Here is a 27131-nt window from a genome sequence, read left to right on the forward strand (position 1 = left end):
AATAAATAATTACAAACAAATACTCTAAGTTCAAATATGACAAATAACTACAAATACTTAAGTCTCAAAGTTTCAAAAAGTCATTACTCCGACACTAGCACTCCAAGTATGAGTAAAATTATAAAAAAATTATTATTATATGTATGGATTCTGGGTTGGGTTGGATGGATTTGAACTGAATCCGAAATCCGATCCGAACTTGGTTGGATTGTAGTAAAATCCATCCGATTAACCCGATTACCCGATCCAACCCGCATTTTTTCTATTGAATCGGATTGGGTTTGACGGATTCATTGGATCTACCCGACCCATGTTCACCCCTAGCTGATAGCACGACACTTCAGTTCTACTGTTACTTGTATTTCTTCACCAACATCATGATCCAAGGTATTTATTTGTTATTTATCCTGTTTTAAAATATTTTCGAAGATTGATAAAAAGGAAATTGTCAAATTCAAAGTGATTATTTTGTAAGCGAAGTATATACTACATAAGAACTGAAAAATTGTCCTGTTAATGATGTGTTGATATACTGTGAAAAAAAATACTTTGTAATTATGATAGACTAATTTCTTCAACGGTGGATGATGATGGTACAAGTACTGAAAATGGATGAAAATTGAAACAAAAGCATGCTTCAAATTAAGGAAAATCCGTGCAAACAATAATGAGAAAGGGTAAGTATCAGAAAAAAAAATGGAGTTTCTGTATTTAAATTAAATAAACGAACCTGACCGAGTAATCATTGAATTGGTACAAATTGATTGATAACCAATAAAACGGCTCAAAATTAGCTAAAACATATAGGTAATGGAAATAAAATCTAATAAAGTTGTTTTATTTTTCTATTTTTTAATGGAACTAAACTTTTCCTGCCAACTATAAACTACATATAATGAGTTTCACATGCACACAAGTTATTATCATTATTAATATTTTTGTTATAATATTTTTCTATTTATCTTAAAAATTTATATTTTGACTATCAATTTCAAATTTCTGTTCACTTGATGTCTGTACACATGTGAAAATTTCTGCTTCTCTCACTTTTTTTCAACTATAATTTGTTTTTGTAAATTCGATAGTGTTGTGAAAGTCAAATGATCTCGAGTTAGCAAAATACTAATTCTCACATCACAGAAAAGAAATTTGGTTCCAGGGATAAGGACGCTTTTAATCAAAACTGACAGCAACCTTCAGATTTGTGCCATCACTAGCATGGTAACATGTATGCACTTGTAACCAACCCCCCACATTAATTTCCCTCACTTGCTACCTACTTGCTCCTGATCTGTGCATACCAAAAACCATTAACTCCCTTATCTTCCTCTCTCTCTTCATAATTTTCCCATGCTCATACTACTAGCTAGATTTGATGCACCATTAATACTCCTAGTAGTTGTTTGGTATTTGTTGTGATGTTCATATTTCCAATTTCAATTTCTATCTCTTTTAAGTGTATTTTTACTATTTTATGTTACTAGCCTTCATCATTAGGTCAAACCCAAACCACTTTAGCTTCACATCAACAACATGGAGATTGAAACTGCTACTGCAGGAGGTGGTGGTGGTGGTAGCTACAAAGATGAGAGTGAGGTGGCAGCATATGGTGGTTTTGATAGGGGCAGCTTCTTGGCATGGGAAGATCTGAGAGTGGTGATTCCAAATTTTGGGAAAGGACCAACTAAGAGGTTGCTTAATGGGCTTAATGGGTTTGCTGAGCCTGGTAGAATCATGGCTATTATGGGTCCTTCTGGCTCTGGAAAATCCACATTGCTGGATTCTCTAGCAGGTTAATTTTTACTACTTAATATATATAAATTTACCTCGTTCTCTTTGCGTCTATGTGTTTGTAATTATGTCTGTGATTCTAAGCTAGCTCAGACATGATTCAATATATATGGTTTCCTAAAGCAAAATGCCATGTTTTTTGGTAAAAAAAAAATTCAACCTTTTGTTGTCTTCTCAGTTCTGGGGGTATATGGGTAACGGTAGACAAATTCCTTTAATATACTATGATATATTAGATCTTTCAATGTTGTACTTCATCTCTTAGATTGTTTGAAACTTAAATTGTTTAGTGGGGATTTGGATTTCAGTTTACAAAATAGAGCTTGAGTGAATGTGGGTTTGCAAAACAGAGTTTGGATCAAAGTGAGTTGGTTGTAATGTGATGTATGTTTAGATACTTTTATTTCAAAATAGAGTTTGGGGTTGAAAGTATGTTGGGTGAATGTAGAAGTGACTATTTGGAGAGTTGAGAATTTGAGATGAAAGTTGCTTTGAAGCTAAAAGTGGGTTGGGTGAATGTGGTTTTTAATTTGCCAAACATAGTGACACAAAGTTACATAAGACCTGAAAGTACTTTTGAATGCCCCAACTGAAAAACAAAGACACTCTTAGTCTTTTGAATTTACTTATGGGGTGTTTGGATTGTCGGCGGTCACACAATACAAAGCCCATTAACCCCAAAAGTCACACTGCGAACCAAACATGCAAATATAGATTGATTTTTTTCTTCTATTGCAACTAAACTCTAGTGACACTAAGGCCTCTTTTAGAGTGTGATTGGGTACCGATTGAGTGTAAGAAGAGTTTCGTTAAAATTCTTATGAATGCTTACGTTGGTTTGCACGATGCTATTAAATATCCATACATAGCCTTAATGGTTTGGTGCATGCTTGGGTATGAGGTTGTTTTCTCCAATTAACGTTAAGTACGGATCCATGTTCCCCGGGATCAACCATATTGCTATCTAGATAATATTTATTTTTTTTGTTCTTTATATAATTACCAAGAAGAAAATTTTGGCCTGTCAAAAAAAAAAGTTGGCTTATGTTTCTTTTCTCCTTTTAAAGGAAAAAAGATGACTTGATTTTTGTTGTTTTTTCTTTCTTTCTTTATTTCGTTGATGTCATTAGATTATACTTTTTAATTTTTTTAAGAGTTGGATTTAGCTCTTTTGTGGAGATTGCTATATAATATATGATAGCAGAGTTATCTTTATATAATATATCATAGCATATATAATATGCCAAAGGTATCTTTATTTTTTCATACATTTAGAGGAGCTTTTTCCATAAATGAGGCTTCAATTTTGGTTGATGTTTGAATTACACAACCTAACTAACGGATTTTGAAAAGGACTCAATTAATGAATCTGACAAAATTCATTTTTTCTTGTGTGTCATACAATTCCAAACACCAATCAAACTTGTTCAAGGTGTAGATGCTTAATACACCTTAAGTAACATCTCAAGTTTGAGCTTTGTGTGTATGGGAAAAACTCACGCCGAGAGAAGTAATCTCATCAGGATTGCCTATGTTTTCGGCTAAAAATTGTCTAAGGTAAAAGGTAGTTGACAAAAAAAAAAGAAAAAAAACATATGACAAAATTCACTTTAAGATTTGTGGTCCAGGCTGGGACCATGACCATCGTAGAAGTAGGTTTGGATGTTGGTTCATTTTACGTTTTTGTGTGGTCATTTAAATTGGACTGGTAATTTGGTTTGGTCTCACTCTCGTTTTGGCCCTTCTATCTACCTAACATTCACCTATCACAAAGCGTTGAGTGTTGTGTAATTTATTATTCTCATTTATTGTCCAGCATTATATTACATTTTTACTATATGTATATTGGCAAGAAAATTACTACTCCTATAACATAGTATTTTGCACCCTTTTCAATTCTCACATATATAGTGTGGTACAGCTGTTCTTCATGTTTGGGGGTCATTGGTTTCAAATTCCTCTGGACATTGTTTTCTGAAATTTTATTATCAGTTAATAATATAACTTAACTAATAACATTAGAAAATATTGTTTCATTTTCAATAATTATTATAATTTCTTTCACAAATTTTAAGAAATAAAATTCCTTTAATTATTTTAATCAACTAAAAATAAAATAAAAATCCTTAATTACATTTTAGTCCCCTTAGTTTTCACTGTGTGAATTTGGTCCCCCTAATTGTTTTTGAGCTAATAAGTTCCTGTACTTTTAAATTAAGCAAATTTAGTCTCTCTTTCAATTTTCATATGCATAAAATCATTAAATCTTCATTTTGTTTTGAATTATTTTGGGGTTTATGATAGATTTGATATATGATACAATTTCAAAAGTTTAAAAGTAAAAAAAAGTTAAATTTTGATGGTTTTTTTATGATATAAGACTAGGGTTTAAAGAGGTGAAAATTTGAGATTTTTTATTTTTTGAAAGAAATTGAGAAATCTGCTAGAAAAAACTTGGGGGCTAAATCACACATATTCCTAGCTAAAAGTAAAAAAACCAAACACACTTCATAATCAGCAATGAACAGAGTAATTCTGGATGTAAAGTACAATCGTAAGACAATTATCCATTATAGGAAAACAGCTGATGAATTTTTCTATCTATGTGATGCCATATGCTTATGTTAGTTGGTATATAAATTTTCAGTCCTATGTAATACAATTTTTCAAATATTCAAATGTTTCAATGTTCTTGCAGGTAGACTCTCAAAGAATGTTGTCATGACAGGAAATGTTCTTCTCAATGGGAAGAAACAAACCCTGGGCTGTGGTTTTGTTGTAAGTACTGAAACACATGTTCAATATATTATTGAACCACTATATGCCTTTCTAAGATCATCTTGGTCCTGTTAAATCCTAGGACTAAATTCTATTAATATTTGCTTTAGCACTCGTTTCATCTTTAGAGGGCTATCAAGTATCAATTGAGATTTGAGATGCTCAACCAACATCGCACGTTTGGTTCAGCTTCTCTTTTCTAAGAATCGATTATGAAATCCAAAAGCTACTCACATTACTTCTCCCCATAATTGATTCTACCTCCAGAATCAATTGTAAAAGGATTTATCAATACTTTTTGGCTTAATTGCAACTTTAGTCCCTAACGTTTACTAATTCCATAATTTTAGTCCTCCACTTAATTTAATTACACGGATGGTCCCTGACTTTGCTGCTCGTCTGCAATGTTGGTTCTGTCGTTTATTTGTTAACAGAGGAGACTTACGTGGATGTACATCTGGAGAGAGAAAGAAGGACTGAAGTGAGAGGGAAGCACGTGAGTTGCACGTGAGACATCTTCTACCCTCTTCCTCCTTAAAAAACAGAGCACTGTGAGGAAGATGTTTCGAAGCTTGAGATTGAGCGAAAAGGGAAGAGATAAAGAACGAACGAGTCCCTAAAGGCGAGGAAGAGATTTGAATCAGTTGCTGGTCTCTTTCTCTCTCCAATTCAACTTCCACATCAGCTAAGTGACCATCCACGTAAACCTCCTTCGTTAACAAACAAACGGTAGGACCAACGTTGCAGACTGCCAGCAAAGTCAGGGACCATCTGTGTAATTAAATTAGGTGTAGGTGGGGGACTAAAATCGTAGAATTTGTAAATGTCAGGGACCAAAGTTGCAATTAAGCCATACTTTTTTTCCCTAGCTAACAATGGATACTTAACTCTGGTTTTTTTTTGTACATCGTAAAGATAAATTGCACCTACCAGGGATTGATCCCTAGACCTTCCCCTCCCCAACCCATATGTCACCCAACTCTTACCACATGAGCTATCCTTGGGGATACTCTGGTTTCTAAAAAATACGAGATAAAGAACACTTTTAGTTTAGGATTAAGTAATCACTCAACTACTTATCTATGTTCAAAAAGTGGTTGATCTTTTGACTTAATGACATTTTTTATCCAAAATTCTCCTATTTTTCAGAAGTTTTTCAAAATCTTTTTAAATATATCTGATGAAGGAATTAAGAAACACTACAGTGATAATTGCACTGAAGATGTGTTTGGATAGTTGGTGGAGAGCTATTTGTTAACACAATATATTTTCAAAGAAATATTTTTCAATCAATGTATTTCATTTTGTGTTTAAGTGCATGTTTGAGAATCCTTCTATAATGAATTCTAAAGCTAGAATCAACTATGTGAGTAGCTTCTGTGTTTCAGAATTGATTCTGAAGAAAGAGAAGTTGACCCAACAATTCTATGATAATTTTTCTTGAAAGTGATTTTACATAAACTTAACATTGAGTGTGTGATTACCAAAAAGATATATACAAAGTACTAGTTAAATTCTGAATGGGCATGCATAAGCATAATCTTATAATCTCTATTCATGTTGAAACTTCAGGCTTATGTAACTCAAGAGGATGTGCTGCTGGGAACTCTCACAGTGAAGGAAACCATATCATATTCAGCGAATCTTCGTCTTCCAACATCAATGACCAAAGATGAAGTTAACAGCATAGTAGATGGAACACTCATAGAAATGGGTCTCCAAGACTGTGCTGATAGATTGATTGGTAACTGGCACTTGAGAGGAATAAGTGGAGGGGAGAAGAAAAGACTTAGCATTGCACTTGAGATCCTCACAAGGCCTCGCTTGCTATTTCTTGATGAACCAACCAGTGGCCTAGACAGTGCCTCAGCATTTTTTGTTGTTCAGACTCTTAGAAATGTTGCTCGTGATGGAAGGACAGTTATCTCTTCCATTCACCAGCCAAGCAGTGAAGTTTTTGCACTCTTTGATGACCTTTACTTGCTATCTGGTGGAGAAACAGTTTATTTTGGAGAAGCAAAAATGGCAGTAGAGGTATAATTAGTTATGTCTTATTGTCTTCTATAAAAATTTGTATATTTTCTTCCCGTATGATCCACTTGTTTCCTCCTCATCCTCCACCTTTTCTTTGTTCAAGATGTTAGAAAACCATTCATGTCTCTTCACCCAATAGATTAAGTTTGGGAAGAGTTGGTTCATGGCACAGTTCATATGTCTTCATCCAACAACTTAAACTTTTGGTAGAGTTGCTTCATGCCCAGTAAGCTCTTACTTGAGGGTGTGTGTTAGAAATATAATTCAGAACCATTCATGCCTCTTTCACCCAACAGTTTAGGCCTTGTTTGTATTTCTGTCAGCGTACATTCCAAGGTAGTTTGAATGTGCTTTTCTCCATTACATGTCTCTTGTGTCACTGGAGTGAATGAGATTTTGGCCAATTTGAACTTAAGGCGTTTGGGAAAGTTGGTTCATGTATCTTCACCTAGCAGCTTAGTGTGTTTTTTTTATACCAATTGAGTTTAATGCGAAAATACTTCATACATCTCATTCACTTCTTCAATCAATGACCTTTTGTATTTTCAATTTCTTTGTACAGTTTTTTGCTGAAGCTGGTTTTCCTTGTCCACGAAAGAAAAATCCTTCTGATCACTTCCTACGATGTATCAATTCTGACTTTGATGTTGTAACAGCTGCACTTAAGGGATCTCAAAGAATTCCTGTAAGTTTTAGTTATTAATTCTCACCATGGTTCATGGTTATATGATAGTAATTTGATCCCCTGCCCCCTTAATCTCTCTTTTTGTGCTTGACATGTGAAACAGATTTAATATCTGCTCCCCTTTCAATTAAAATTATGGAACTATAGATGTTCATAACTTGTTGAGGCATCCCTTTGGAAGACCTGATTTGTTCTTTTTTTTGTGGCAAATTAATCTAAACATGTTTTGTTTCTTTGATTATTTCCTTATTAGGATGTTCCAAATTCATCAGATCCTTTCCTGAACTTGGCTACAGCAGAGATTAAGGCGAGGCTAGTTGAAAAATATAGGCGTTCAACATATGCCAAAAGGGTCAAAAAAAGAATTCAAGAACTATCTACCAATGTATGCTCTTCTACTCAGCTCTATACTTCATTTATTCAATTGATCTCTATGCTGAACTGAGATCCATGCAAAAAGATATGTGTGCTGTTATCCGTACCATTGAAAATAAAGTTGAAACTCGTAGCATGGCAACTTATTGGATCTTATCTTATAGACTTATAGTATAAAAATTATGCAAAGTGTTTGGGGGTAAGCTTATGAAAATAGCTTATGACCTACTTAAGCTGTTTTGAGCTTATTTTCATAAATTGCTCAATTAGAAAACTAGACACATAGCACATATCTCACTTTTTGCATGAAGGTTGGCACTGTATTCCCTCACTGGTCACTACATTTGATGCCATTATTACCATCAGAGATTGATTCTGTTAATAATTAATATATTACAGGAAGGGCTTGAAATTGAGTCAAAAAATGGAAGTCAAGCTACTTGGTGGAAGCAACTCTCCACATTGACAAGGAGATCATTTGTCAACATGAGTAGAGATGTGGGTTACTACTGGTTGAGGATTATAATTTACATTATTGTGTCTATATGTGTTGGAACCATTTATTTTGACATTGGCTATAGCTATACTTCAATCCTAGCCCGGGGTGCTTGTGGTGCATTTATATCAGGATTTATGACATTCATGTCAATTGGAGGCTTTCCATCATTTATTGAAGAAATGAAGGTAACAAAGGTTTTATTTATGAAATGGAACTAGTTAACCTGAATAGTATAAGTTTTCATCATTAATCTCTTTGATACATGGCACCATGCACGTGTTTGGAAATCCTTTTACAATTGAATATGGAGTGAAGCTTCTAAATGCCAGAATTGATTCTAAAGAAAATTAAACTGATCCAAACATGCATAGTTTACTTAGGCTTATCATGTTTTTGTTCATATGAAAACAAAAACTTCTGTGATTTAAAAGTCAGTCAATTCTGGAGAAAAAGCTTCTGTGAGTAGCTTCTATGTGCCATAATTGATTTTGAGGAAAATTAAGTTGATTTAAACATGTTGTTTTAGTTTACTTAGGCTAATCATGTTTTTGTTCATGTGAAACAGGTTTTTTATAGAGAACGGCTTAATGGATATTATGGAGTTGCAGCATATATTCTAGCCAATTTCCTTTCTTCTTTCCCATTCTTGGTTGCTATTGCTCTTACTACTAGCACCATCACTTATAACATGGTGAAATTCCGGCCAGGATTGAGTCACTTTGTCTTTTTCACTCTCAACATCTATAGCTCCATCTCAGTGATTGAGAGCCTCATGATGGTTGTGGCTTCACTTGTTCCAAATTTCCTCATGGGAATTATTACAGGGGCTGGAATCATTGTAAGAACATGCTTACACCCTTTAAAGAAAAGTTATACTTAAAATTGACCAGATAGGTTAATTATTTTCCATAATTGGTTGTTCATGCAGGGAATCATGATGATGACCTCTGGATTCTTCAGGTTGCTGTCTGATCTTCCAAAACCGGTTTGGCGCTACCCAATTTCATATATCAGTTATGGTGCATGGGCAATACAGGTGCTAATTTTCTCCTAATTCTTGTTTTCCGGATAGGATCCTCTCATGTTATATGACATGAAATTTTGTGTTTGTTTATATCTCCATGAAAACAAGGAGGGTCTCACATTGAATTTTAAAATGACAATGCCACATGAAGTTTCAAAGTGAACACTAACTTGTACATGAATTGACTCTTATATGCTTTCTTGAAACTTCTAAGTAGCTTGCCAAAATGATAACGTGTGTTTGGTTACCAGTTAGGCAACACATAATCAATTTTGAGAGTTAAATCATTTTAAATGACAATGTTGATGTTTGGGAGTCATTTTAGCCAGAAGCTAGAGAAAGTAGTTTTTGCTTTAAACATATTCAATTTCACAACTGCTTTTCACAACATTACCCTACAAAAATCACTTTTTTCACAAATGTATCCAAACATAAATCAATTTGATCCAAAATCAATTGTGACAACGCTGATCCAAACACGCAATTCATTTATTTTATTAACTTGGATGCAGGGTTCCTACAAGAATGACTTGCTGGGTCTTGAGTTTGATCCTCTGATACCAGGTGACCCAAGATTGACTGGAGAATATGTAATCACACACATGTTGGGCATTGAATTAAAACATTCCAAGTGGATGGACCTAGCAGCTCTATTCATCATTCTTGCATGTTATAGACTTCTGTTCTTCGCTATTCTCAAGTTCAAGGAAAGAGCATCTCCATTATTTCAGTCACTTTATGCCAAGAGAACCATTCAACAGCTTGAAAAAAGACCCTCGTTCAGAAAGATGCCATCTTTTCCTTCCCAAAGGCATCAACCCCTCTACTCACTGTCTTCTCAAGAGGGTCTTGATTCTCCACTCAACTAGCTGGGTTTTAAATTGCGGTCAAATGCGGCTGCAGACAGCATTTTAAAACTTGCACCACAAACAAACTTGCACCACAAACCAGTTATATTTAATTTGATTAGTTTCTTCTGGTTTTTTCAGATTAGTTGCTGTTATCTGGTTAACATACAAAATTGCATTTGTTTTGTTACTTTATGTATATAGGAAACGTTTCATGATCGTTCCAATGAAGGTACACAATTGGGACATTGGGCTACATTTTTTTTTAAATTAAAATTTCTAAAGTGGAATAAGTTATTGTACCAATGGAGGTCTCCTTCATTGTCCATTTGTCCTAGCCTGATGATTATATACTATGAATATCAGGTTGACACTTTGTTGTGAATTGTGATAGATAGAAACTGCATGTATGATATTATGTTAACTAAAAGAAATTATAACTACCCTTAACTTTGTCTATTTTACAAATGGGCCTGTTTAACTTTCATGAAATTTCAGTTAATCCTTGAACTTTTTCAGCTGTTATAATAGACTTTTTAATTAATATAAAATTAAGTTTTTTTTTTCTAATGTGGAGGGCCTAAGCCCAATAAAATTAAGTTATTATTGGTAAACAAATATATACATTTCATTTTTATTGATGAAAAGAATACACAATCACCCTAAACGAACTTCTATTTATAGATATCAGATAGGCTTCTCTCATCTTGCTCTTTCAGACTTCATTATCTAATTAATTCTTTTTTGATTACGAAACATAGCCACTTTTTGCTACTTTACTATTATCCTATTAGTTTTTAAGGGCATAATTTGTTGTATTTTACATAAACGAAGACATATTGTGCGACGTAGTGGGGAGTACATTTTTAATCAAAACTCATATAAAAATAAGTAAGTACAAAAATCACAAAAACAAAAATTATCTCATAAAAAAGTAAGTATATTGTAACATAGTATATATTATATACTACTTAGATTTAAGAGAGAGGTAAAGGAAAAATGAAAAATTATCTCATAAAATTATTATTTTTATCTTGTATATTTTTTATAAACCAAAATTTATGAATTGGAAGTACAAGAGATTCAAGTATATGTGCCCCACTACAATAATAATCGTTTAGCCTCACTAACATATAAGAAACCCTACAATTTCAACCTATCCTTAGGGAAATATACAACATTAAGGGTTTTGATTTATTTTCAAGTATTGAAAGAACTAAGAGAAGTGTTAACAAAAGAAATAACACTCTGATTGAAGCATCGATTTAAATTAAAACTTTAGATTCTTTTTCCATATATACGTGTGCGAGTGCATGTCATGTGTGCGTGTGTATTGTCTATATAATTTTATTGTGAATCCATGTAATAATTTTATTCAGGGAAAACATAAATTCATGACATGGATTATTACATCACCTGAATAAAATTCACAGTTTCTATTCATTATTTTTTAATCTTAGTAGTTTGTTAAATAAAGCTTTGTTCAAAAATTGGAGACTAATCGTGCCCATGAATATCCACAGATATTTTAAAATTCAAATAAAATCCACTTAATGAATATCTTTGTGGATATGAAGCAAGTACGAGTATGAATTTTTACCTGCGAAGCGGGTGATGAGTATATACTATTAATGCTCACTCGTACTCATTGACATCCCTAATTCCAACTTAAGCAAGTGAGATGCTAGAACCCCGAATACAAAAGAGTGTCTCAGAGAATAGAAGAAAAAGTGATGCTAAAAAAAAAAAAAAAAATTCCAATATGGTCCTTTTTTTTTTGTCAAATATGGTCCTTGACTGATGAGCTGGGGTAAGACGTAAGTGGGCCGTGTATTGGGTCCAATATGGGCTGGACCTTAATAACAAGTTTTTTTTGAACTAACCTTAATAACAAGTTTAAAATGGTTGGATGTTGCTGAACAAAATAAAGGGTTGAATGTTTTTCCTATCATACGATGATCGAATATGATGTATCATTTATCCGTCCTACAAGTGGGAGTGTAGTTTCTACTTTCTATTCTTTAGAGTAATGCCGAGTGTATATGTTATAATGGATGTTTAGATATATGGTGAAAAATTATGGTGAAATTAAAATTAAAGTTGATAGTCATAATTTGCAAATTAAAAGCTAAGCAAAATTAAAATTGTCTATTGTGATATTAAGTTCATCATATTTTATTCGAACACGCACATAATAGATTTACTCTGTCCCATGATTTTGAAGTCAGAAAAATGACAAAAGAGCAAACAAATTAACTCTGCTAGCAATACTTGATTTAAAAAACATGTTAGCCACCACTTTTAAAACTAATAAATTCTTCACTTTGAGTCTCCACTCATTTTCAACAAGTGTTCTATATATGAGCACTGAATCTTTTCCTAGCCTTCACCATAAATAAACTTCATTATATGAGTAATAATGTCATACATCACACCCTGCCATATAGGTCTTGTGCAGGTCGCAGTGTCCCAGCCCCAGGTTTGAATTTGCCCATTGCCAAAGTTGCTCCTCCATGTGCGCCTACCCAATGTTCAGCACACTTGGTTGGTTCTTTAATTTGAAGAAAGATAAGTTCACTACTAATAGCATGTTTGGTTAGAGCAATGAATGAACAAGGGCTAACTCATTAAATTCTGGAAGTTGCAATACAAGTTTCTAAGTGTACGGATAATTTAATTGGTAGTAGTTATCAATATAATTTTCTACACTACTTCGGCATTTCACACCATATCTCCTATGTTTCAAAAAAAAAAAACCATATCTCCTCATTTTTTAATTTTTCTTTATGGGTACGTTGGAAAATATCTCTGTACGTTTAATTAGTACTAGTTGTAAAGACTTATAAAATAGTACTAATCATTAATGGGAGTTTATGTTTATCCATGAAAAAAGATCGAATTTAAGAACTAGACGAGACACTTGCAATCGCGGATGGTCAAAGGTATTTTACAAACATCATTTCTCCCCATAGGACAAAATTCTTTTGTGAAATTTCTCAAAGCATCCATCCAAACATCATTCAAGCAGTGATTATTTTTCAATTTAATTGTGTAATGTTTGGAGGATACCACGTCATATGTACACGTTAGAAGTCATTGGCACATTAATTCTTAATACAATGAGATGATAACTCTAGGTTTTGCAATAGTTCCTGTGACTTACAACAATAGATGATCGGTTAACAACAACAAATGATTGATTGTTGTAGGATTTCGTCTACCGTGGGTCAGTTTGAAACTGATCCACGGTGCTTCTGTTTACATTACACCCTTGATTTAATAGTTTTTAAATTTTAATGGTTGAGATTAATTTGAATTAAGAAAAATCATTTATTAAATATATATTAATTTACTAAAAGACCCATACCACTTATCCTCTACCAACTTATCCATTGACACCATTATTTCCAGTGACTTTCATTGTCCACTCTGGCAACCCACCATTATGTTCGATGGCACCTTCACTGCTTCCATTCTTCCCCTCACCTCCACACCAAAACAAGCCATTATTCATTTCAATCAAATAAACTAATTGAGGAAGCAAATCACTATCTATTTTCAGCCAAAGAAACACATTGTACACAGGGTTATGTAGGTTTCAGAATAGTGTAAAAACAAAAAATAATCACTAAAACCAAAACAAATGCAAAAGAAATAAAAGCTGATGAATATAGCGACATCATCACCCCTCAAATCTACAATCATGCCCAAATCTCTTTCACTGACTTTCAATTGAAAATATTTCCGGTGGAGGAGAAAGACATGCAAAGGTTACCGGTGGTGGCCAGTGGAGGTGACTCTAAGACTAAGATTGGAAAAGCGGCAGCCATGGTGGATTGCTCTCTGATTTGTGAAAAGTGATGGCTTTTGATGTCTGGAAGCTGGAAGGAGAAGATCTGGAAAGCTCAATTCCACAACGGTGAAGAAAAGCTCGAACTTGTTGAAGGAGAAGATCTAGAAAGCTCAAATCTAGAAGTTCTGGTGGTTAAGGATGAGATCCAGGTCATTGTACGACGGCAGTGGTGGTCGGTCAGAATTGGTGGTGGTTGTGTGGGAAGGCTTAGTGAGAGGAGAGGTGGTGAGAGAAAAGGAGAAAGATAGAAGGTGAAAAGAAAAAATGGACAATTTTGTAATTATGCTGTGAAACAGTAACTGGTCCACCGTGGGTCAGTTTGAAACTGACACACGGTAGATGCAGCCGCACCTGATATCTTAAGCATTGGAAAATATATTCATGGTTTGAATGATTTTGGAATGAATGTTTCGGAAAATCTCACCAAACTCCTAATTTTGGCCTTATGGTAGAGAAATGATGTTTGTAAACACCTTTGACCTTAATTGCAGAAGAGGTCCACAATTGCAAGTGTTTCGAATTTTACATTTACTAATTTAACATTGGAACTTACGTAGTTTTTGAAACTTTAAGAGAACTTGATTTCGATCATGTTATTTTTTTTTTGGTTTTTGAAAGATATATTTTGAGATTTTTTCATGTTTTTTAATTTTTTATGATAAAGTAAAACAAACTAACCACATATTTCCGAGGAAACTAAAATTTAGCAAATATTTAGATTAATATATATTAAAGTAAACAAATATTCACAAGGGTAGGATAAAATTAATCAATAATATAAAGAAAATAAACTATATAAATAATGAAATAAAATAAAGAAGATATGAGATAAAAAAAATAAAAAAAACTTAGCTCGAATGCTTCCCAAGAAAAACCTTGTAGTGCAATAGCAACCTTCCAAAATTTAGACTGAAATGTGAGTTCTATGCTGAACACTAAATCGGCGTGATCCAAGATGGATTTGTAAAATAAATTTAAACTATGGCGCAAACTTAATATCTTTACAATATGTTCGTGTGATCCAAAACATTTAAATTAGTGTTGATCTTAGACTTTATTGGATGATAAAATATGAGAAGGAACTCTCCCTTTATATATATAAAGGAAGGAGAAGAAAGAGTATAGAAACTTTGACAATGTGGGACTAAAAAGAGTTGATCAGTGGTTGATTTTAATGTATAATTTTAATTTTTCTTGTTAACTTTGACATGTTTTTTGACTATCCAAACATTGGAATCAGGTCATAGTGCATCTCATAAGAATTGTGACAACCTTATCTTTCATATGTCACCAATTTCATAATAACATCTACAACTTTAGCTATGAGTCCCATATCCTCACCATGTTAGAGTAATATCTTTATCGTGCACCATTGTACTCTTTATCGTGCTCTCTACCGTGCACAATCACGCTTGCTTAATTAGGGAACCACCTTACTCCATTTTTTGAAGATCGCCTTAATAACCGTTAATGGATGATAAAGGAGTTAACATTTTTTCCAGACAGACCATCTTCAGTTTAGGTTTCCTAGCAAATTTCTTTAGGCTCTAACCTATAGTGTGTATATTAAGAAAGACCTTAATCGCGACCTATTATTTTATTAAATTTATGGTGATACATCGATCATTTGCCAAGTTGGTGTACCCTTTCGTTATGTCATGCTTTGTGCAATCCATATAATGCAACAATATATCATTTTCCAACTCATTTTCTCAACATTCTATCCCCCGGTCAATTCAATCCAACATATAGCCACTACCAGAAGAGAGGATGCATTAACACATGCTGAAAAAACAATCACAATCCATGGAATAAATAACACATTGCATTTAAACCCGGTGATAAAGATGCACGTAAGTAGTACACGAGAATGACAAACACAATCATCTCACATGAGCGTATGATCATAATTAATGGGGTTTAATTTGGTCAGTAATTGACAATGTCATTATCAAGTTTAGGAAAAGGTCCCCACTAATTTTTTGGTTTGCCAAATTATCCTCTCTCATCACGAAATATATGAAAGATTAGTCTTTGAATACTGTACTGTTAGACACATTAAAATAGAAGAAATCTAGGCTCAAGAGAAACACGAAAAACCTCAATAGAGTGTTCTTATTCAGAATCATTATCACTATTTTCACTCACCTTTTTCATTAGCAAATGGATTTTAACCATCAAAACTACAAAGAAAAGAGGGCTAGCTCATTCTTAGGCATGAAGAATGCAAAACTCAGTGTGGAAAGCGCAAATTACAGATGTTTGTATTTATATATAGAAGAAGAAGAAAATAAGAAAATGTGAATTTAACGTTCCCGCATTTTTAAATTTTAAATAATTAAGAAACTTTGTGAAACTTAAAAGGAGACTAGGAACTGAAATCTGAAAAGGTAGCTATGTTAAAAGTCACGTCTTTATAACATGGTCTTGAATATTAAATCATAACTTGAGAACATCATTATATTCAGGCATGAACACCAAACCCGAACCTATGGGTTTTTTCTAACCCCGACCCTGAATTTGACACGAAAATCCCATATATATATATATATATATATATATATATATATATATATATATATAAAAGGTGATACGTACATCAATTAATCGATCATTTGCGTCAATTTGGTGTGCACCCTTCGTTATGCATCCTATGCTTTATTCAATCCATATAATGCAACAATATACTACTATCATTTTCCAACTCGATCATTTTCTCAACATTCTATCCCCCGGTCTATTCAATCCAACCTAGCCACCAGAAGAGAGGATGCAATATTATACACGGTATGAAAAATCAATCACAATCCATGAAATAAATAACAGATAGCATTAAAACCCGACCGATGATAATGATGCACGTAAGTTAGTACATGAGAATCATGACAAAGACAATCATCTCACATGAGCTAGCATGATAATGGGGTTTTGGTGATGAGCATTGCCAATGTCAATATCAAGTTTAGCAAAGGTCCCCACTTATTTTTGTTTTGCCAAATTATTCTATCATCCCAATCTAGATTGGGATGATAGACTAATATATTAGAATATTGTCAAAATCACATGCATTTTTATAGAGTCTTGCCACCAAGAAAAGGGATTTTGATTCATTTTTCTGGGAATTTGGAGATGTAACTTTATGTATTATCCTGTACTTTTTTTGCTATTTGTTTTTTCATTCTCTTGTATTAGGTTGAAGTACCTCTTATACTTCATTTCAATATAATGCATTGATTATTAAAAAAAACATTCATAAGATATTCGAGCTATACATACACCAAATTAACGTTTTGTTTAGCAAAAGGTCTCCAATACTTATTTTTTGGTTCGCCACATTATTCTCTCAACAATAGTATTATTCTTCACACACATGAATCTCAGAATTAAACCTAAAACCATACATATTAAAAAGACCCGAACTCCTTACACTTGGACGAACGTTTTGTTTAGCAAACGTCCCCACAAAGAAGGTGAAAATTTTGGATTGTTATGCCAAAGGGACAGTTGGAGTTGGCAGTACTTAATAGCAACCCGAATAAAGTAGTTTATCATTGTGGAAAATGAAAAAGGATGATTTTCCATGTCGCTGCCATGAGTGTCCTTAAACAATAGGAAGACATTGAAAGGTGTGTAAGTACAGGTGGATGTTAAAGATTAAACGGTGGTGTCGAAAGTGGTACATTACATTGGGATCCTAAGAAACAATATGATATCAAATTGAATGCTACAACTTCAAAAACTGTTCCCATTCGGCTAATACCCAGTTCCCTCACGGCAGCTCTTCATTATGGATTGTTGGCAGGTTCGTTAGTTTGGTGAGAATATTTATTAACCCTAGTAATTAACTTGACTTTGATGGTAATAAGATAATGTTACGAAAACTAATGGATGAGAACTTGAGATGAGACAAGAAGTCAAGAATAAATGAATAATAGTAGTACTCAGCTACTAATTGGTTCAAGTTCATGCACCCCACACGTGAAAGAAAAAAACAATAAATAAGAATGATATTTTTTAATTACAAAAATAAGAATGATGTTGATATACATAAACATTGTAGTGTTGATTTCAACACCTTACCTTGCCTCTTAGAAGATGTATGGGTGAGATAAATTAGCACTGCTATTATTTTGGTAGTGATAATTAAATATTCACCAAGTCCTTTAAATAAATACTCAGAACAAGAAAGATAATATTGTTAAATATTTAAAAAATTTGAGCAGCTTATATATGAAAAATGTATTTAAATATTTTTATAATAAAAATATATATTTATTTGACAATAAAAACTTATTAATTAAACTCACTTTTAAAAAAGAAATTAAACTAAACGAGTTTCAAATTAATTTTTGGTTCTTATTCTAAAAAAAAAATATAATTTATATTCAATTTTTTTTTGTAGCCAAAAAATATTTTATATGTTTATTATATAAATTAAATTAATTTATAAAAAATGAAATAAATATAAATAATCATACTAATATAAATTAAACTAGAAAAAATATTATAGTATCAAGCAAATTTTGTAGTAATCTGAATCTAAAATAAATTATATTAATATGACTAATTTAATATTTAAAATAAATTTCATTACATGGATTATAGATTTTAAATTTTTTCTCACCTATAGCACTAGGTCCGGTAGGTCCTAGGGGAGAAGTTATAAACACTTTCTTAGGGTCAGGTGAGCTTTAAAGGAGCTCTGTTTCTCCTTAATCCCTCCCTGCGCCGCTGTTGCAGTCCTTTACTCATGGGGAGTTATAGTTACAACAACAATATATAGATGCAATTAATAAAATTAACCAAATACAACTTTTTAGAAATTCGGTTTAACTTAATTTTTCAGTGTGTTTAGATACTAATATAGCTATAATGTTAACAAATTTTTAAGAGTTTCGTTTACTTGATATATTAAAATGTATGCCAACATATGTATGCTCCAACCGATATTCATAGCAAATGTTTAATATTCTGGTTTAATTGACAATGAATACCGTGGTCTTAAAAAAAATTACGCTACGTACATTGATGCAAATGGATATTCATAGCAAACGTGTCCTTCTCTGGCACTCCACATGCAAGCCCCTCACTGCAACGATAGCTGCTTGACTAGCTAGCTATATTGCTATTGTGGATGTTGGATGACAATAAATACTTATCAAATTCATTTCATGTAGAGTAATAACAAACCCTCAAGAAGTAACTGTTTGAGCAAGTGGTGACCAATTTTTCCTTTTACCTTGGAACATGCACATATATATATTAATGTGCCAGGCCATGTTTTATGTTTCCTCTTTAATTCAAAGTTTCCAACCAAAGACCTTTTTTTCTTTCCTTTGAGAAATGGAGGAGATAGAGCAAGACACTGCCAATAACAACATTGGTGCTACTGATGACCATGAAATTATGAGAGTTTCAAAACAAGGAAGAGGGATGCATCTTGTGTGGGAAGATTTGAGTGTTGTTATTCCAAATTTTGGTGAAGGACACACCAAGAGGTTGCTTAATGGATTGAGTGGATATGCTGAACCTAACAGAATCATGGCTATCATGGGTCCTTCTGGCTCTGGAAAATCTACTCTTCTTGATGCTTTAGCAGGTCTCCACTTCCTCCACCCTCTTTTTTTTTTATGACAACTTTCCTCTCGAGTTGAAAACATTCATTCCTTCATATTGTAACTCTATGTGCATATATAAGTTTTTCTTGCCAAAACATGCCTTTTCAAGTTGGCTTTTTATCTAATATATACTTTCTATATTTTGTAACTTAACAATACTTAATCTCTGCGCATAAAGGTAAGAAATTTGTTCCCTTTTCACTTTATTATTATTTTCATTCTAAAATGTGTACATCTCCTAAAATTACTCTTGTCTCTTTCCTTCTACTTGTTCCATCTTAGAGTAATGTCCTTGGTGTACATGGTTATAGGCTTCAAATCACACTAGAGTAGTATGAAAAGCTATGAATTTTTTTGAAGTATTTGTGTGGTCTCTTTCATGTGTTTATTTCAAATAGAATTTGTGGGTTAGTCATTGTCTGGCTATGATTTAATTGATTGGGTGAGTTCACAAGTGGAGGAAAAAAGTATAAAGAAACATGGGAGAGAGTTAATTTTTCTCTTTGGATGCTCAAATGAAAACAATGAGTAAAGTGGTGGTAAATAACTATTAGAAATTTAGCTTATAAATTGATAAAAATGAAGTTTACTTTCTTTTAATTTTCCACACAAGTAGTCATTCTTTGCTCTACTTTCCCCCCCTCTCATTTTCTATCCATCAGAACAAAATGACCATGCATACAATCTTTACCATGTTAGGTCTTTCGTCTCAATTTTTCTCTCCAAACAGAGCCGAAAGGCTGCCTATAGTTTACTATTATTTGACATCATATCCTCCAAGCTAATGAAAGGGAACAAATGTGTACTTGCAAACAACAATGGCCTACCAACTTAGAGAAACCAAAAATGCAAAGCTAACAACATTGTGGACCATTTATTCAAGGAGGCACTTTCCCATTGTAAGGTTGAGATCAGATATTGTAAATTTATCCAGGGTAAAAATGTGCAATGAAGCTATTGAGTTGTGCCAATGATTTCATAGTCTTAACTAATGATTATCTGTACGAATCAAGAAATAATGGAGCAAGACCTTGGTATTTTTGTAGATTAGCATAAATTAGCTACAATTAACCACTAAATTTACCATATACACAGAGTCTCTTGTCTAGGATTGAAACAAAGCATAGGACTTTATCTTTTATCCTCTCGTGTCACATGACAATGTCAAGTGAAATAATGTGTCTATCCCTTTCTTCAGCCTAAATATTTTGGTACCTTAGTTGGTATCTTATCACTCTTTTTGTGATTCCGAAATGTCACATAGGATATAAGGTACCTATAAGGTATTGATGCAGAATTTGCTCCAATTGTGGTATTTTATTTTACTTTGGTTGGGTCTCACAATTCCTCATATTTATATTATTTATTTCCACCTTTTATTGGGTCTCACAATACCTCAAATGAACGAAAGAGAAAAAAAAAATTGAATTTAAGATCTTGCTTCTGGTGTCTTAACTCAGATACGAGCCTTAAAAATAAGATCTCAAACCCTTCATATAAGCTTGCTCCAATACAAGGAAATTTAAGATAAGATCCAACCCTAAGGTATTGCATTGGAAATGCTCCAATACTTATGAAAAAGAGAAATAAACACACAATTTTGACATGAAAATGTTATATGAGATTTTCACATGAGAGAATTTATAAACATCTACAGAGCCCAACATGTGAGATGTATTCAACCTCCCATTACCCATCCTTGTCCTGTGTGGGAAAACACAGTTCATTTATTAACACTTGAATAACATCAACCCCTGGCTGGTAAGGAGCATTAAATGTTTGACCTTTTGTAATGGATTGTGGTTGCAAAAGAACCTTAGCACTTCTGCTGAAACAGAAGAGTAAATGTAAAATCATTCTAGTGTCCACACAGAAGCTTCAGCACAATCCTTGTACATAATGATGGACCATGCATTGTTAAAAAAAAACAGGGGGGAGGTCAAGAAAAATTCAATTATCAAAAGTCTTTGAACTCAGACCCTTGTTTTGGACATTGCAGTGAACAAAAGAACCTGAAAGCTATCAATGTTGGAGTATTCAGTTTCTTACTCATGAATAAAACTCTGTTATGGATATTCAAACCAACTTTAATTTTTAGACACCTTTACAGTAAATTCACCCCACATACACCCCATTTTTGCTAGACCTGGATTTCTTGCAATCAAAATATGGTGCAGACACTACCGTGAGTAAATTAGAACCACTGAGTGAAGATCAGATGATCTATATTTATTCACAACAAATTGGAGTTAAAACAAGAAATTGAAATTTCGGTTGTCTAATCCTAATTTAACTGCTATGATTTAATGGCTGCAGTGACTGCACCATTTTTTAACTGCATCAAATCCGAATCTCATTTTCTTTCTATCTATATCTTCTAATAACATCATATATTATGTATAATATCTTTCTCTTCTCTTTCTATCTCTCTCATTCCTACTTTAGGTGTAGTGTCTCTAAGTAACATTTTGTATTAAAACCGGATAATTGAGTTTGAGTTTTGTTGCATTGCAGGTAGACTCTCTAGAAATGTTATTATGACAGGAAATGTGCTTCTAAATGGAAAAAAGAGGAGATTAGACTATGGGGTTGTAGTAAGTAACTAACATCAATTCTATTTGGAAGTCTGTTGTAACTAGTTTTTGGCCTTTGAATAATAAGAGAAGGAATCAAATGGCATTTTTTCCACTTTATCATGAATTTCTGTGTAAAACTTTTTTAGTCAGTCGGCACATAGTTATAAACATATGTTTTTAATTCCTTGTTATTTGTAAATGTCCTTGTAACATATTTTTATCTCTCACACCCTAGGCTTATGTGACCCAAGAAGACATATTGTTGGGAACACTGACAGTTAGAGAGACAATATCTTACTCAGCAAATCTAAGGCTTCCAGCTACCATGACCAAAGAAGAGGTGAATGATATTGTAGAGGGAACAATTATGGAGATGGGTCTTCAAGATTGTGCTGATAGGCTAATAGGAAACTGGCACTTGAGAGGTATAAGTGGTGGAGAAAAGAAAAGACTGAGCATAGCACTTGAAATCCTCATAAGGCCTTGCCTCTTGTTCCTTGATGAACCTACAAGTGGTTTGGATAGTGCCTCAGCATATTTTGTTGCACAAACTCTGAGAAACATAGCTCATGATGGCAAGACTGTTATCTCTTCTATACATCAACCAAGCAGTGAGGTTTTTGCACTCTTTGATGATCTCTTTCTGCTTTCTGGGGGTCAAACAATATACTTTGGAGCAGCAGAAAAGGCAGTTGAGGTACATCTAATATTCATGTGTTCCTGGAATTATAGCTGGTGCTTAATTTGAGGGAAGATGCATACTCAAATTAAGATATATTATATATAATAACTTGTAAAGACTTCAAGATTAATAATTGATTAAAATTTTAAACAGATGTAAAAATCATAGTGAAATTTATTACTTGATCACTTCGTAGTATTTGCAAATATTTTGGATGACTTTTAGCGTGTTAGAAATTTTGATAAAAAATTTCATGTTAAAGTTCTCAAGTTTGCTCTTCTCTATTCATATTGTTGTAATTTCTATAACAAAACAATGTATTTAGAAGTTGGAACCTTTTAGCATGTTTAGTTATACAATGAAATACCCTGGAATCACTTTAGATTAAAAGCTATAAATTTTAACCTCTACCTAAAAGTGTCTTGGATGCAAATCGTGAAACTAAACATCTAAACCCTGATATAATTATTGCATCCATCTATTTTTGCAGTTCTTTGGCAAAGCAGGATTTCCTTGTCCAAGTAGAAGAAACCCTTCTGATCATTTCCTCCGTTGTATTAATTCAGACTTCGACAATGTCACAACTATCATGGCCTCCCGGAGAATACATGTACACATTTCCTAATAATTTATTTTAGTTATTCTCTGAAGTTTTATTATAATTTGTTCATTTAACTGATTTAGGCTCTCCTTACTTTATTTTTCTTTTCTTTTCTCTCCTTCTGCTCGCAATGCAATTTAATAGGGTAAAATGTGCTTTTATTTCTTGTAAAATAAATAATATTTGATATTAGTCTCACATTTTTAAAATGTCTCATTTTATATGCTTATTTTCTCAAAAAACTTATGTTAGTCTTTAACGTATGTTTTTAATTATTTCTTTGGATTTTAGTGCAAAATGATATATGTTTAACTCTCACTAGCTTCCCTGTTCCTTTGACTACAGGAACAAAAATCATTAACATCAGCATCAGTGATGAACTTAACAACTGCTGCAATCAAAGCAATACTCATAGAGAAATACCGATGGTCAGAATATGCAACTACTGCAAGAGCAAGAATCAAAGAAATCTCAAACATTGTAAGTAGCCCTTTCTAGCACCTAAAAGCCACTTAGAGAAGTTTCTCTCCTGAACTAATTTTGACTATAGAATCAATTGTAAAAGGATTTTCAATCATGCTATAAGTTGCTATGAAGTTTACCGCTTCTGGTAACAAATCTATATAAATGTGCACTTTTGAATACTAAAGCAATGCAGTGGTGGTCACCTTCAAGGACCAAGTAATATAGTACTAACTAACTCTATTGGCAAATAAAAGCAATGGTAGATGTTAGAATCAATTTTTTGTGGGATAGTGTTGGTACACTAGATAACAAGAACACTTTATATCAAAATATGAAGGTCAATGAATGGTGTTACAGGAAGGACATGATACTGAAAGTAAAAGTAAGAGCCAAGCCAGATGGTGGAAGCAACTATCAACACTGACTAGCAGATCTTTTGTGAACATGTCTAGAGATGTGGGGTACTACTGGATAAGGATGGCAATCTATGTTGCCTTATCTTTCTGTGTTGGAACAATCTTTTTTGAAGTTGGATCAAGTTATAGATCTATTTTTGCAAGAGGAGCATGTGGTGCTTTTGTATCAGGTTTCATGACATTCATGTCCATCGGAGGATTCCCATCCTTCATAGAAGAAATGAAGGTATGAAACGTTGATACAACTCGTCAAATAGCATGTTTGATTCTCTTTTCCAAGAATAAATTGACATCTTAGAAGCTACTCACAAAAGCTTTTTCCTATAATTGATTTTGACAGGAAATCAATTATAGAAGGATTTTCAAACATGAGAAAACTGTTATGGTCAGCATATGATTTTTTTTTCCCCAATGATACAGGTGTTCTACAAGGAAAGGCGCAATGGGTATTATGGGATTGGAGTCTACATTCTATCAAATTTTCTCTCTTCCTTTCCCTTTGTGACAGTTATGTCCATTGCTACTGGAACTATAACCTATTATATGGTCAAGTTTCGTCCTGAGTTTTCACATCTTTCATATATATGCCTGGACCTTTTGGCCTGCATTGCAGTTGTAGAGAGCTCCATGATGATCATAGCTTCATTGGTTCCCAACTTCCTGATGGGATTGATAATAGGAGCAGGATATATTGTAAGTGTACTATAAGCCTATTTTTTTGTTAACAATTTAGGACCATCTCCATCTCAGCCAAATCTATGTTGACACTTTCTGCATTCTATAATCTACTTGCCAAATGCATTCTACCATTACAACACCACCAGTCCACCACCATTGAAATCCTATTACTATTCCCATTTTAAGTATTCTACCAATAAAACATCACTACCACCAAAATTCCATCATTCCTAAATTTTATCAACTCGTACTACTATTAGCATGTATGGATAAACTTCTCTTTCATTATAATCAATTTTGGAACTTAGAAGCTATTCATATAAGCTTCTCCATGTTGTCAAACTCAAGAGTTTGCGTAATCTCGTGGAGTGCCCATAAACTCAACTTGTAAGCTCGGACTCCTCATGCAAAAGTAATATTTAAAATTTTTCATAAGAACAGGTTAAAATCATTCATAAAATGACTAAATATAAGTTCATAAGAAAAAATTAACAAAATTCATAAGGTAAAATACTGAAAAACTTCAAACGAAAGCAAATAAGTTATGATCTTCAAACAAGAATAAAATCTAACTATCTTTAATCCTCTCAATATTTCATAATCAATTCATAATTTGAAACTTAGAATAATTTTTATTACAGAAAGATCCAAAATCAAGGTTTGTAGACAATTTTTATACATATTGCACCAGCTCACTCTGGTACACAAGAGGCAAAGGAACATTAGAGAAAATAGGAAAAGGGACACAAGTGAGAGGAATTTGTGAAGAATAAAAGTAGTGCTATGAAACACTGTATTTTAGTAAAACAATTATTTTTCTCCATTTTTTGTTGAACTTGTGAACTTCGCAAGTAGTTCACAGAGTTTATCAAAAAGAGAATTTACATGCGATGTAACTCGCTTTGGTTACCTAGGATCGTAAACTTATACGAATTTACGAGTTAAAACTAGTGTTTGACAACCATACTCCTTAGAATTGATTTTGGCTTCATAATCATTTGTATAAGAATTTCCAAACATGCATTGTATTAATTTCCATATAGTTTCCATTTGCACTTTATGTGGGTCGTCATGTAGTTAGCTTTGAATGCTGATTAAAATGTATGTGCAGGGTGTTATGATGATGACTGCTGGCTATTTCCGTCAGATCCCTGATCTTCCAAAATTCTTCTGGCGCTACCCAATGTCATACATAAATTATGGTGCATGGGCATTGCAGGTAAACTAAGGAGCATGACCATTCTCTCAAACATGTCCAGTAAGAAAATCTAGATCACATGATTGAAAAAAAAAAGAAACTACATTGTCTATATCTTCTATCTCAGCATGTTAACAGAGTAAAATATATAACTCTATGAGCAACTTTTAACATGTTAAGTGTATGACATGAAATAAATGATTATGGACAATGCAGGGAGCTTTCAAGAATGACCTGATTGGGATGGAGTTTGATCCTTTAGTACCTGGGGACCCAAAGCTGAAAGGAGAAATCATCCTCACAACCATGCTTGGGATGAAAACTGATCATTCAAAATGGTGGGACTTAGCTGTAGTCACCCTCATCCTCATATTTCTTAGAGTTATTTTCTTTTTCATTCTCAAGTTCAAGGAGAGAGCTGCACCTTACCTTCACAGTATCTACACCAAGCAAGCCCTGCAACGTATCAAGAAACGACCTTCATTCAGGAAACCACCAGCTTTCCCTTCCAAGAGGCACCAAGCTCTGCATCCATTGTCATTTCAAGAGGGTCTCAACTCCCCAATTCATTAGAAGCATCAGTTGCTGATACAAACACACAAGCATCACACACCATACCCCCATTTATATATTGGGAAACACTATGTTTTGACATTTGACATAAATAAAATATATCAACATAAGAAAGAGGCAAAGGAAACTTGTGATGTTATGGTATGGTGGTTGGTTATAAAATATCATGTCTTCTCCATCAGTTCAGCCAGCATAAATGCCTGAAATCAAATTCAAAATCCAACCCAATGCTAAACAGAATTTTAATCTTCTCAGTTTATTTAGGTTTTGGTTTAATTAATTTTCAATTTTTAACCAATTTTTGTTAAATTAGATCAGTCAATAAAAACTTACTATTTGAGCTAAGGCTCGCTCGTAAAATGGATTCATAGTTCATACATGAACATGCTGACATAGATGTAACTTAGAAGAAAAAGTAGATGGCAAGAATATCGAGA

General features: G+C 33.3%; 2 protein-coding genes across 2 annotated transcripts; both read left to right on the forward strand.

Moving 5' to 3' along the window:
- Positions 1-1290: 1290 nt before the first annotated feature.
- On the forward strand, positions 1291-10419 carry LOC130747761 (ABC transporter G family member 15-like). Its single transcript, XM_057600786.1, has 9 exons — positions 1291-1792; positions 4490-4569; positions 6142-6603; positions 7166-7288; positions 7542-7673; positions 8063-8347; positions 8728-9000; positions 9091-9198; positions 9699-10419. Exons 1-9 carry the CDS (start codon positions 1534-1536, stop codon positions 10053-10055), a joined length of 2079 nt encoding a protein of 692 aa, XP_057456769.1. The 5' UTR covers positions 1291-1533; the 3' UTR covers positions 10056-10419.
- An 8525-nt stretch (positions 10420-18944) lies between these two features.
- Positions 18945-26941, forward strand: LOC130747762 (ABC transporter G family member 15-like). The gene is made up of 9 exons (XM_057600787.1): positions 18945-19486; positions 22020-22099; positions 22317-22778; positions 23254-23373; positions 23710-23844; positions 24187-24471; positions 24666-24938; positions 26035-26142; positions 26338-26941. The coding sequence occupies exons 1-9, from the start codon at positions 19231-19233 to the stop codon at positions 26692-26694; spliced, it is 2076 nt and encodes a 691-aa protein (XP_057456770.1). The 5' UTR covers positions 18945-19230; the 3' UTR covers positions 26695-26941.
- The last annotated feature ends 190 nt before the right edge of the window (positions 26942-27131 follow it).

The sequence above is a fragment of the Lotus japonicus genome, chromosome 3 (genome assembly GCF_012489685.1).
Source record: "Lotus japonicus ecotype B-129 chromosome 3, LjGifu_v1.2".
In the NCBI taxonomy this organism is placed as follows: domain Eukaryota; kingdom Viridiplantae; phylum Streptophyta; class Magnoliopsida; order Fabales; family Fabaceae; genus Lotus; species Lotus japonicus.

Excerpts from the sequence above, each read along its gene's own strand:
- LOC130747761 (XM_057600786.1), top strand. The coding sequence starts at position 1,534 with ATGGAGATTGAAACTGCTACTGCAGGAGGTGGTGGTGGTGGTAGCTAC. Across the intron at positions 7,289-7,541 it reads AGGGATCTCAAAGAATTCCT|GATGTTCCAAATTCATCAGA; the intron begins GTAAGTTTTAGT and ends TTTCCTTATTAG. Across the intron at positions 9,199-9,698 it reads ATGGTGCATGGGCAATACAG|GGTTCCTACAAGAATGACTT; the intron begins GTGCTAATTTTC and ends ACTTGGATGCAG.
- LOC130747762 (XM_057600787.1), top strand. The coding sequence starts at position 19,231 with ATGGAGGAGATAGAGCAAGACACTGCCAATAACAACATTGGTGCTACT. Across the intron at positions 22,779-23,253 it reads CAGCAGAAAAGGCAGTTGAG|TTCTTTGGCAAAGCAGGATT; the intron begins GTACATCTAATA and ends CTATTTTTGCAG. Across the intron at positions 26,143-26,337 it reads ATGGTGCATGGGCATTGCAG|GGAGCTTTCAAGAATGACCT; the intron begins GTAAACTAAGGA and ends TGGACAATGCAG.